This window comes from Thamnophis elegans, chromosome 1 (genome assembly GCF_009769535.1).
Source record: "Thamnophis elegans isolate rThaEle1 chromosome 1, rThaEle1.pri, whole genome shotgun sequence".
Classification (NCBI taxonomy): Eukaryota; Metazoa; Chordata; class Lepidosauria; order Squamata; family Colubridae; genus Thamnophis; species Thamnophis elegans.
In genome coordinates, this window is record NC_045541.1 from 122,513,190 (window position 1) to 122,526,942 (window position 13,753).

The 13,753-nt window shown below is 38.8% G+C and overlaps 1 protein-coding gene across 2 annotated transcripts in view; it reads left to right on the forward strand.

The window, feature by feature from the left end:
* Positions 1-11,861, forward strand: part of DPH6 (diphthamine biosynthesis 6) — a 213,762-nt gene extending 201,901 nt beyond the window's left edge. For both annotated transcript variants that reach the window (XM_032230016.1, XM_032230024.1), the window contains one exon: positions 11,476-11,861. In XM_032230016.1, the coding sequence (XP_032085907.1) occupies positions 11,476-11,594 (119 nt within the window). In that variant the 3' untranslated portion in view covers positions 11,595-11,861. The remainder of the gene's footprint in view (positions 1-11,475) is intronic.
* Positions 11,862-13,753: the final 1,892 nt, after the last annotated feature.

Sequence of the window (13,753 nt, forward strand, 5' to 3'; positions counted from 1 at the left end):
AGCTTTCTAAACATTGCTCTAGCAAAGTTTCCCTCTCTCATCTAAAGGCTTTACTTCTCACCTTTCAGATTTTGCAAATTGTGCTTAGGTGATCTCAGTGCTAGCCAGGTTTGGGATTATATATGGTTATCAACCGTTACACATCTGTCACAGCAATGTCTAGAGAGATTTTCAGTCATCCAGGTCATGGTTGTCTCAAAGGCTTTTCCAAAAGGCAGCTGGACTTTCTTAGGTTTATTTTCCTTGAAAACATTTCGCTTCTCATCCAAGAAGCATCTTCAGAACATGGATGAGGAGCAAAATGTTGTCAAGGGGGAAAAAAACCCAAGAAAGTTGAGTTGCTTTTGAAAAGTAGCCTTCGGTGTCACAGCAATGATTTGTGGGTTCTCCACCTGTGTGACTCAAGATGCACAATTATAGTTCCAGTTATAAAAAGTTTATTGGAGAAGGGAAATCAGCACTTCTGCATTACAGCATTGCATAATTAATTCCAAGCATAAATCAAGCCAAAGGGATATTTTTGACAATGTATACATACCAGGATATGATAGATCATGTAATGTTTAAGAAAATTGCAGTATAATCTATGTTCTGGGTCCAATTCAAGGTGATAGTTATCCCCTTTAAAACCTTTTGTCTGCCCACCTGTACCACAGAAGTATTCTATGGACTCTGTCAGTCAAGGAGTTTCAGCTGGTGGGTTCCAGAAGAACTTTTTCTCCATGGTACCTGCTCTCTGGAACATTCTGCCCTCCCAAAGGTGAGATATGCCACCCATCTTTTTGGCCTTCTGAAAGGCCTTGAAGCAGGGGTGAAATCCAGCAGGTTCTGAAAGTTTCTGGAGAACCGGTAGCGGAAATTTTGAATCGATTAGAGAACTGGCAAATGCCACCTCTGGCTGGCCCCAGAGTGGGGTGGGAATGGAGATTTTGTAGTATCCTTCCCCTGCCACACCCACAAAGCCACACCCACAGAACCAGTAGCAAAAAAATTTGAATTTCATCACTGCCTTGAAGGCCTGCCTCTGCCAACTGACATGAGACCCTAATGGGAAAGTTGCATCTTGGAGGTGGTTAATGGATTAGACCAGTGTTTCTCAACCTTGGCAGCTTGATGAAGTGTGGACTGCAACTTCCAGAATTCCCCAGCCAGCAGAGTTGAAGTCCACATATCGTCAAATTGCCAAGGTTAAGAATCACTGGATTAGACAGACACACACCCGTTCACCTCTTCCCCATGTGCACTTTGTTTCCTTACTCCAATCTTGGTTCATTGAATTTGAACTGAAATTTAAATGCATGGTTTTATTTATTGTTTTATAGGTTTTGTATCATATTTTAATTATATGACTGTAAGCCGCTTAGAGATGCCTCGGTGAGAGGTTTGATAAATAAATTTAAAAATTGTGGATTCAAGACAATTACAAACCAGTGTGTCCAAAATGAATTAATGAGTTCCTGAGTTCTTCCTGAGTTGTTTCTGATTTAGTCAGAACCAAGTCATTGTTAAAAGAAAGGCTGGTATGTTCCCACTCCTTTTTCTTGAATTACAGGGTTTAGTGTGCACAAATCCTATAGAGTCCACAAAGCTCTAATTAACGCCCACAGTGAAATATCTTTTGTTAAACTGGTCATTAAGCACACTTTCTGTAGGAAAAAAAAACATGTTAGCTTGGTGGTCTGATGAAGGGATATACTGCTAATGCTGACAGGCCCATAATTGAACCAACTCTAAAAATAACATATGTGCCTTTACCTTTTTTTTCAGGTCTTGAAAAAAATATATTAATAATTAACTATATATTTTGCTTTAAGAGAAATTCAAGAGATTTTTACTTCCTGAATAAATGGCCTGCTTCTCAGAAAGCATCGTGCCATATGCATTGGTTTCCTCTTTGCTTTTTGAGCTGCCCTTTGCCTCCTTTTCTCGTCCCATAGAAACTTGCCTGCCAGTTAAGATCAGCTTCGCAGGTCCTTCCCTGGGGGCATCTCTCCATTAGAATTAGGTGATTGGTAACCAGGGGGAAAACAATCCTCCCCCTCCCCAGGATATTTCTATTCACCATCATTATAGCTCAGATGCCAACAGCACCTTGATGTCAAGCTTGTAATGTTTATAATAAGGTGATAAAATGATTGAATGTCTGTGTTGCCCCCAGAATGGAACAGTCAAAGATCATTTCTCAGTGGCCTGGCCCCCACGTTTTTGGCAGTACAGCTCTGGTTTTTGAAACGATGCCAATGCTAACAGGGTCGGGCGGGAATCATCTTATAGTCCTTCACACTGAATACAAAAATGAAAGACATTTTTCTGTAACTTAGCACCACTCGACTTTGCTGCATGAGTAATTAGAATTGGCTGCATTTTGGGCAGCTCTGTTTGTATCTTTTTTCACGTTAGAGCCAAGGTGGCGCAGTGGTTAAATGCAGCACTGCAGGCTACTGCTAGATCAGCAGGTCAGCGGTTCAAATCTCACCGGCTCAGGGTTGACTCAGCCTTCCATCCTTCCGAGGTGGGTAAAATGAGGACCCAGATTGTTGGGGGCAATATGCTGACTCTCTGTAAACTGCTTAGAGAGGCCTGAAAGGCCTATGAAGCGGTATATAAGTCTACTGCTATTGTTAGCCAGCATATAGGCACTGTTTTAATTGGGCATAATTTAGCTAGCCTATGTATGTTGTTTTTTGGGGGCTAGACCTTGCTGGCTGGTTGCAAATAATTCCTGCACGTTTGCATAGGCTTTTATTTGTGTGATAAAAATAGTTGTATTAAGTTATTCACCAAGATTCCAAAACATTTTGAAGAAATCTGGAAAAAGAATTACTGTTTTTACAGAAGACAGGCAGAAAAATCCTACTTTCCTAGTAAAAAGTAGGAAGCTGCTATGTTTATTTCCAGAAAAAAGTTAATGATTGATGTCTCTTATGTCTTATTCATTCATTCATTTATACCAATTGCATTAGACTCTTGGCAATTTCCAACAAATAAGATAATGCAAAAATGAGAAAATATAACCATAAAACATATAAACCCCAATAATCAGGCATTGCAATCCATATGCCTTTTAAAAGAAGGGAGAAGATACTTTCATAGACATGTAAGATAACAATGACTGAAATATAGAATATCATAAGATGAAAACATATGTTAAATTTAATATTAAAGTCAACAATTAAAGTATTTGTATTGATTTTTAAAACTAAGGAAAGAATTGTGGGAGATGTAACTCCTGAAGGGATAATGCTCTGTAGTCTGGGGAAATCGGCAGGATAAATCTCTTTCTGGCAGATGAGAAAGATAAGCCCATAAGGTAGAAACACTTTTCTGAAGATTTTAGTTGTAGTACCAGTTGATAATGGTAGAAGAGTCAGGTCTAATCCTTTTCTGATCATAATCTTCTCTTATCCTAATTCCTTGTTCCTTCAAATTCTGAGTCTCCTTCTTGTCTTCTGTTGTGCTTTCCAAGCTCTTTTCTAAGGCTTTTCATTTCTAGGTCAAACAATATATTTTATTTAACATTTAAAAATGTATTTAAAATATGAAAATCGGTGGCTAAATGTAAGTCTAGGCAATCAAAGAGTTTGTCTTTCTTCAGTCTTGTAATAGAATCCACATGCAGAAGAATACAGTAGGGTTCCCCAGTTGATTTTCCTCCCCTGTGTTGCCGACTTCTTCATTCTAAGCCCCTCCTTCTTCCTGGAGACCATATAACTCACCTTGTACTTCCCAGTGCAGCCATACATACAGTTGTAACAGGGCAAAACCATAAACACTTGTGTAGCACAGATGCACCCATTCTTCACCACATAGAGGCAGATGTCAAGCTGTTACTTTTGTCTCAAGCTGAAAATAACTTTTGCCAACCACAATACTTATAATCTCTTATAGTACAAGATTAACAAAAAAGAGGTAGACTACAACAGTTCAAGGAACTGAATTATTTTCCCAACATGCTGCCAATACATCCATAGAATACATCAGTTTGAAGTGCTTATTTTCTCTTTTTCTAACTTTTTGCAAATTGATAAACCAGAGGACTCTTTCCTGATGACATACAGGTGCTTTTTACAACATTTCTCCTGAAATGTTATCTTGGGACCTGACCATCATAGCAAAACTTAGGCACTTACTATCCGATTAATCTCTGAGAAGAAGCTAAACAGATGTGTCCTGTGCTAACACCAATTGGAAAGGGTTCCACCACAAATGTGTGCACAACAAAAGCGCGCCTGACTAAACCGCGGTGACTAAAGCACGGTGACAAAACCGTGCGACGAATGAGCGACAAATTAGCCCTAAAGCGCGCCGACAGAAGCGCGTTGTAACCTAACCCTAAACCTAACCCTAAACCTAACCCTAAACCTTACCTTAAATTAAATCGCGCTTCTGTCGGCGCGCTGTTGTCGGCGCGCTTTTGACATCGTGGTTTTAGCGCCGCGGTGTTGTTGGCGCGCTTATGACGTTCGCGCTTTTGTCAGGTCACGTTGGAAACAACCCTGTTCTCTCTCTCTTTTTCCATTATGCTGTCTTTTATATGCAACAGTTCAAAGCTGACCAGTTTCACTCCCATGGGGCAACATTTCTAGGACTTCTTGACCATCATAGTACAATAATATACTATTAACTGAAAGAACCACTTCTAAAACATTTTACTTAGAGTCAAACTATTTTATCACAGTTTGTCATCTATATCTCATTTTTAGAATGCAAATCAGGGGTTGGCTTCAAAAATTTTAGCAAGGGGTCCTCTGTCCGGTTGCTGGGTGGGTGTGGTCATGATGGGCATGGCCTAGTCATCCTCCTACACCATGGCAGGAGGGCATTTTTAACCTCCCTGGGCTCTGGAGGCTTTCATCAAGACCTCGGGAGGGTGAAAACAATCTGCCCAGGCTCTGGAGGCCAGAAATGGACCCGTTTCCGGCCTTCCCAAACTTCTGATCGGCCTGTTTTTCAAAATCCTCGAACCTCCGTGCACGCTTTGCACTTACCTGCATCCAGGGAGGGAGGGGCGGGACCAGCCAGGAATGGGATTTGGGGGCTCTCTGAACTGCACAGAATCTTAGCTAGAAGTTCTCCCAAACCCTTGTGAACCCCAGCAGCCCACCCCTGATGCAAATCCTCTTAACGCATTTTCAAGTAAAGTGAAATGAGGGCAATATACACAATATGGTAGAATTCTTAACTACAGTTCAGGTGGAACAGCTTCGAAGTATCATCAGTTTCTTTTCTTTTCTAATTGGTAGTCATAAGCTACCAAGACAGAGATGTAGATTCCAATTTAGTTTGTTCATCCAATTTAGAGGCCATCCATCTCAACTCACAACCTCCCTGATGCGAATGAAATGGTTCATGTGCAGAGAGCAGAATTTTCCTGTGTCCTGTTTTTCTCAGCAGCCTCCTAAAAATTTCTTGACAATTAAAAGCAGCCTGGGATATGGAGAGGGTCACCAAATTAAAGGAATAAAAATAAAGGAAAGATGTGAGGTGGGGGGAATTGAATCTTGGCCCATGCCATAGAGCTGAGCAGCTTTTGAGCTGTAAACGCCCTCAAATCTGAAAGAAAGTTTGAATGCAAATCTACATGTTTCTGAGCAGCTATTAACAGGATTGTAGCATTAAAAACTTTTTTTACTCTGAAATAGTTAATATAGAGATAAATTTTAGGGTTCCTTAAATAACTCAACTTCCAAACAAATTTCAGACAAGTGAGCTGAGATGGGGATAAGAGTTAGGGTTTCACGATCCTGACAGACTGTTAAAAGAATAGATAATTTTCCATAATATACTTTCTTTTCTGCTATTGTTATTAAACACTGTCAATTAGGCACTTTGTTTTCGTTTTTCTTTAAAGGGTCCCAAGCCTTCCTCAGGTTTCACATTTTCACTGCATAGCGGATTATTTAGGGTACAGGCTTGTTCCAGACAGCTTTAATTAAACTGTACTGCAAAACCAGATATAGATCAATGGAAATGATCCATAACAAGGGGCTAATCATGCATTTAGCAGTGTTCAGTCCAGTTGAATCACCTTCTCCTATTTCTGTGGCTTTGCATTCATGTGGCAAAGGCTGAATGTATGCTTGGTTGTGGGTTTTTTTTCTCCCCCTTTAATCCGTCCCATTAGAGACCATATGCTTGGGCTTCAAGGGAGACAAGTCCTGTCTGCAATCTGCCAGGGATTTAGAAACATCGATAATTTGTGAATAGTCATGTTGGTACTGGTCAAAGGGTTAAGTGCTCAGCACACCAGGGGCACCTCTTTTGGGACTGGAACTCTTAGTTGACTGTTAGGAACTTGATCCGCTGTGAAGCATCTTTATAGCACATGCAGCAATGGAGCTTTATTAGCTGTGGGATTTAAAGACATGTGTTAAATGATATTACAGTATATTTGGCTTAAATGCAGAGGAAATATAAGAGAAAGGAACATAAGGATACAAAAAAACCCAAGTATTCTAGAAACAATTGTGTTCTCTTGCTGAAACTAATATCTTTTTTTCTCAGCTAAGAGGTTAGTATTGCAACTAGTCCTCAGGTTGTTGTCATGGAGAAAATAAGCAACAGTGTTAGATATGTTTGCTGCTTTGATCTGAACCTATATGTATGTATGTATGTATGTATGTATGTATGTATGTATGTATGTATGTATATATGTGTGTGTGTATATATATATATAACCAGCATATATATATATATATATATATATATATATATATATATATATATATATATATATATATATATATATATATGTTATATAAGAGCAGAATATATATATTCGTAGATTTTCATGGGTACAGGTATGCAGGTTTTGGTGTATTCGGGTCTTTTCCCGTGTGAGATTGAGAGCATCTTGGCGACGTTTCGATGAGGTCCCACTCATCATCTTCAGGCTGGTGTCTTCGGCCTCGTGCCTGTGCGAGCTGGTCTTGTTGTATTCGGGTCTTTTCCCATGCAAGATTGAGATTGTCTTGGCAACATTTCGGCGAGGTCTCACTTGCCATCTTCCGGCTGGATTTTGGGCTTAAAGCATGGTCGGAGCTGCTGTCTTTCTATAAATCTTGGTGGGGGTGTGTTGAATACAGGCTTTGTTTCAGTAAGTGGAATGATTGGTTGTGTGGTTGTATCATGATTTGTTGATTGGTGCTGGCTGTGTGTCCATTGTTGTTTCGTGTTGTAATGGCCTGGATGGTGGGTGGGGCTCATTTGTTGACTAGGGCTGGTTTCCAGATGTCTGGTAGGTGGGAGGTATCATCCCGTTTTTTCATGTTATGGGGGTGTTTCTCTATTTCGATAGCTTCCATAATTATTATCTTGTTGAAGTGTTCTGTTTTGGAGATTAACCTGGTTCCTTCAAAATTAATTTCATGTCCTGTAGCTTTAAGGTGCTGGAAAAGGGAGGAAGTTTTTTTCTTTTTTTCTTACTGCGTTCTTGTGTTCTGCGATGCGTGCATTTATTCTCCTGTTCATTTGTCCTATGTATGTTTCAGGGCAGATTTTGAATGGTATTTCGTACACTCCTTGGTTTTCTAGCTGGATTTTGTCTTTGTGGTTTCTTAAGATGTTGGCTATTTTTTGGTCAGTATTGAAGGCTGTCTTGATTTTGTGTTTATGGAGAATTTTGCTGATTTTATCTGTGATGCCTTTGATGTAGGGGAGGAGGGATGTATGTATGTATGTGTGTATATGTATATATGTATATAATATTTTAAAAGGTGGGATAAAAATCTTGTTGCTGCTGCTGTTAGTGTCTGCTCCATCTCCAAACTAAAAGCTGTATTTCTGAAGTATGTTTAAGCTTATTTAAGAAACCAGACCATTCAAACAATCAAGCACTAAGAAAACCAATCAGACGCTCAGAATTTAAATATAGCTCCAAACGAACAACCAATTACACAACTAACTGACTAAACTGGTACACAAAACATTTATAAGCTAAAGAGAATAGGACAAGAAAATCCTGCTGATGATGTTACTTCCTTTGGTAACAAAATGTTCAGAAACTAAATTGAAACAAGCTTGGAGAGCAAACCACTATCAAAATCTAAACTCCAAGTTACAAGTATTATTTCAAATGAATATAGGCTTTATATAACTTTTGCAGACTTCAGTTAAACAATCTGATCAAGTGAAATATGTTCATTGATTTTCCTTTCAAGAATGGAGCAATCAGTGTAGGTACTTTTGTGATTTAACAGACAATTTCAAAGTTTAAAATGTAAATGCGACATTGCTACCACAAAATTTCATTTTGAATGTTTCATTCTGTTTGATAGCTGTTGTCTCAGAAAGTAAGATGAGTTGTCATTTTTATGTGGTGATTTTGTTATTTGCTTCATTATATGTTTCAGAAATCTTGTTAAATAACTTGAGGAAAATAGCAGTCTTTTAGAAAAATTGATGTCTATAATACACTTTAGTGAATAGCTCCCATCCAGTGACAGTTATGGCCAAGATCCAATGAAATACAGATACATAGAAGTACAAGGGATTTCACTGAAATGAGGGCAATTTTTGCTAAAGATGGCCTTTCTACCTCATAATTATTTAAGAAATGTATAAGAATTGTAAGTGCAGATACATTCCCAGTTATCTCATTGTTCCAATACTGCTTAGTTAATGAGAATATTGATGGAATGCATAAAATGAGTAGCTGCTTTGAACATGGAACATGAAGTCCTTTTGACCTTTATGGTGATTATTGATCTTGGGTCTAGCTTTGTCAATATTCACCTCTGATATCAACCATTTCCATCCGTTAACAGCTTTCTAGCATTGTGACATCGCATGAGAAGACATTGGATGATGATGTGACTGCTCTATTCTTTACAAAGCTAAAATCAGTGTAAAAATGCTGCACAAATTGTTCACAACCTATAGATAATGGGAGAAAATAATCTTTTGCCTCCTGAATCCAGTGGCATTTATTTCAAAGTAGACCTGTCTTGAAAGCATTGTGAAAAAACAGGAAATTCTCTCTCTCTCTCTCTCTCTCTCTCTCTCTCTCTCTCTCTCTCTCTCCCTCCCTCCCTCCCTCCCTCCCTCCCTCCCTCCCTCTTAAATACTATCTATGAGAAGCTTTTGTTGCTCCTTCATACAAGTTAACATTAAGCTAATAAATAAAAACAACAAAATATGTCTTAGTTCTCCCACCCCCAAAAAGCTAACCATGAGATCACTGTTTAACATTACAACCACTGTTCTATAGTGTGTGCAAGATACTATAGTAGAAAAGAACTGGAGAATAAGAGGTATAATGGCCAGCAAAAAACAATAATTAGGAAGTTTCAGGTTGCAGTGGTGAGGAATAGTTCAACATGATTCAAATCCCACTGAAGAGAAATTGGCAAAGGAGCATCTGTATCAGGATAGTGTCACTTTTGGAACGTATTATGTATACTCGGCAAATGCCCTTAACAGAAAGATGCAGGAACCATTACCTAGGCAACAGGGGTTGAAACATTATTTAAGTCCTGATAAGAAGGTAGTATTCATAAGCAACACAAACAAGGAAGACGGTATTCATAAGCAACAACTCTACTCTACTGCACCAGGATATAAGAAGGAAAATAAGAAAAACATAATCAGGATCAGAAAATCAGCTCACCATTCGAAGTCAACTCCAGTCTTCTGGAGTTGGGCAGCCAATAAATATAAATAAATCAGTAAAAAGATGAAGAAGATAATGACCTGCAGCAAGAAGAATGAACTCAGTTGCATGATGATGATGCACTCTTGGAAGACTTGAAAGACTAGGTTAGGGACAGATCATTATGGAGAAAATCTATGTGATCACTAGGAGTCAAAGTTTATTTGATGGTACATAATGTTCTTGCTTTTTGCATTAATGGCACAAATGAATTGAGTTCTAGTGGCAATTTATTTTATTTTACTGAAATTGTTGAAAAATATATCCCATTCTCCAAGCACTCATCGGGGTATTTTTATAATAATCAAATTAATAATCAAGTCCATATATGACATTACAAACATCCATGTCTACAGCTGACAATCTGAAACATCTGTGGAAAAACAAAGTTTGGATTATAACATTTACTTTCTTTGCATTCTGCCTGTCCCAGGGCAGAAGCGAGGACAGGTGTTTCAATCTCAGCAACTTTAAGATGTGTGGACTTCAAATAGTTGAGAAATTCTGGAAGCTGAAGTCCACTCATTTTAAAGTTGTTGAAGCTGAGAAATACTACTCCCCAATCATTTATATTCATACATAGCAATCAGGGACATGCAGTCAGGGGAGGCAGAGCCTCACCACTGTCATCATGAAAAGAAAAAAAATGTAAAAGGAAAAAGGCAAGAGCTGAGGTCAGGCTGAGGTAGTTTCTGCCAGAGTCACCGTGGATGACTCTGCTTAACTGTTTAAAAAAGCCTCTAAAAAAGCGTCCTCTACAGGAGGAGGCAAGAGAATGATGTGCCGCATCTAGTCTGACTTTAGGTGTTTTATGATCACTCGAGCAGAGTTAAGCAAGGGTTAAAAGCCTAAAAAATCCTGACGTAGGTGAGGCACGTCGTTCTCCTGCCTATTCCTGTAGAGGGCGCTTTTTAGAGGCTTTTTTAAACAGTTAAGCAGAGTCATCCACGGTGACTCTGGCAGCAACTAGCTCAGCCTGGCCTCAGCTCTTGCCTTCTTCCTTTTACATTTTTTTTCTTTTCATGATGACAGGCAAGACCAGAGTTGAAATCCTCTCTGAAACAGCTGGAAAAGGTACGTGTGGGTCGGAGCGAGGGGGAAGAATTCAAACTTCATCCTCAAGTGTAGATCCCTCCCCAAGTGTAGTTTGATTGCAGGCAGAGCCATGTTGCTTTTTCAAACACACACAAACACACACAGCTGGATAAAACTATATAAGCCCAGCTTCACTGATTACAAGCTTGAAAAGGCAACGTAGCTCTTCCTGCAATCAAAGGCGTGTGTCTGTTTGAGAGAGAGAGGAAGGAGGGGGAGGGAGAAGAAAAAGAATGAAGGAAACTTTTTCGCAAAGGAGAGAAACAAATGCTGTCGCTTTAAATCGGAACTGAGCATGCCTGGCTGTGGAATTCTGGGGTTGAAGTCCACAAGTCTAAAAAAAATTGAAACCCACCACTGTGTCAGTGTCTCACCAGCCATAAACTTCACTGCACGTCACTGGTAGCAATAATCCCATAATTGAGCAGCTCAAGTCTCGGCAGTAGTTCCAATAGTATGAGTTGCCCTCTTGATCATGAACTACTAAGTTTATCTTCATAAACATCTATCTAGGTACCATTTATTACCTGGGTTAACTTATCCACTTCCTGGTCATATGCTTATTTAATCAGAATCAGATCTCCCTGGATTGGATGGGTTGTATTCATATATAGAGCTGCAGTTTAATACTTGAAATTAAGTTGTATATATAATATGATTTGTTCATGTATGAAATGTTGAAAGCTTGAATGACTAGAAAAGTATCATCACATCTCTTGTTTATATTCTAGGACTCCAAGGACACCTTGAAGAACAAATGGGCCAAAAAGCACCAGCTTTAATTATGGTACCTGTAGTGGACTTGCCTGGAACCAAAATTATTCACATAGCATGTTGGCTCAGCCAGTAACTAAGGATCTCACTTTTTAACATATATTTCATCATGAACAAGAAAATGTCCATTATGAACAAGAAAACATCAATAGCGGAGTTGTGAATAGATTTATTATTAACTACACTGTGTATTATCTGATATTAATAAGTACATTTAAACTTAGAAATATTTGCCAACATTTTTTTAGCTGTCTTCTGAAAGAGAATTCAAAAATATTGCCTGTAATTCCAGAATCCTCTAGAATTGTATTTTTCATATTAAAATAAAAATTATGATTCATTGTTTTGATGTGGTTTTTACAGATATTTCATCAGATAAAGTTTTTAAAATGTCTTTTTTATACTTATACAGTATATTGCAATAATTTAAAGCAGTGGTTCTCAACCTTCCCAATTCCACGACCCTTTAATACAGTTCCTCATGTTGTGGTGACCCCCAACCATAAAATTGGTGTCTCAGTTCCTAAGACCATCGAATCATTAGTGTCACCGAAAGTATACTGATGCTTTTGAATTTTGGTGTTAGAAAAGACTACTTAGGAAGCCAAACAAACTAATGGCTCCTAGAACAAATCAGTCTGGAATTCTCATTCAAGATACAAATGACCAAGCTCAAATCATCATACTGTATGTTGGACACATTATATGAAGACCTAGCTCTCTTGTGAAGTCTATAATGTGGGGGGAGATAGGAAATGATGAAGAGAATGACCAGCATCAAGATGGATAGACTCAATTATAGTAATGATGAATGCACTATTAGAAGATCTAAAGGCAGAGGTTGAGGTCAGATCATCCTGGAGAAAATCTGTTTGTGTGCTCACTAAGAGTTGACATCAGCTTGATGGGACTTCAAGTGTAAGTTGGTATGCACCTGCATTCCGTTTCCAGCCAGTTGACATTGAAGCCACATCTCAGGAAGATACAGTAAACTTTATATTTTCCCTGAAACCTCCCTCCAGTCTCCCTCCCTAGAGTTCATGGTAGACCGGCACCCAGCGAAGATGAAGTGCAAGTGTGATGTGGAAGCTGTCACAATGTTTATAAGAGATTGAGTGAACCTAGTTCACTGAACTATATTAGTAGAAGAAGGTTCATCATAATCAGCCAGTCCTCCTAGGTAGACAAAAGAAGGCTAAAACTACTTTTATTAAGATTGGCTATAATAACAGTGCCTTGAAAGACTGATTATGCTCATATTGCTAACTAGTTTTCTCTGCTTCATCAACTAAACAGCCCATGTAGTTTAGGACACTCAGAATGCTTATTTTAATACTGATTTTTTTCCTCTTGTTAATAACTAATTTATACTTGTGGCCAAACTACTTTCAAATTTATTACTCTTATTACTCTTTCTACACCTTAATATCTTTTGGTTAGTAAAATGATTATGAGTATGATACAGTATTATTATTTGTTATAATCTCTCTGTCAACTCACAAAGCATCCCTGGCCTGCTCTCAAGTTGCCATAGCAAGGGGGATAGAAAAACAAATTTCACAGCTGCAGCAAGGAGCTGGTATCTCAGACAAAACAAAGCACATTCCAACCGATAAGCCGAGGTCGTCTCCATGGAAAATCACAATGGCTGGAGGCGAGTGACTTCTACAACCCATGAAATTGCTTCGTTGGAGAATGTGACTGATGATGCACCTTGAGGGGGGGGGGAAACAGGGTCAGAGCTGGGACGTAAATTAAGTGAGGTCAGAGTTGGCTTCATTTGGTCCATGCTGACATGAAGCTTTTAATAAATAGCTGGATTTCTTTTGAAGCCTGGCTTGAGGATCATGATTTAATTAGGTCGGAACCCTGACAGCCACACTTTGATCCAGTATTTGTTGCCAAAATTGTCCACAAATAAATTTCCATATAAAAATGAAATGAAGATTAGACTTTTTAAGTTGAGTGAGTTGGCTCACATGTTATTAACAAAAATCCAGAATGCACTATGCAGTCACATTGATTTATGTAATAAGAAACAGTTTAATGTAGAGGTGTCCAACATTAGCAACTTTTAAGACTTGTGGATTTCAACTCCCAGAATGCCCTAGCCAACCATGCTGCCTGGAGAATTCTGGGAGTTGAAGTCCACAAGTCTTAAAGTTGCCAAAGTTGGACACCCCTGGTTTAATGAGAAGCTCTTTGCATCTGGAGACTATACCGACAGCACAAAAC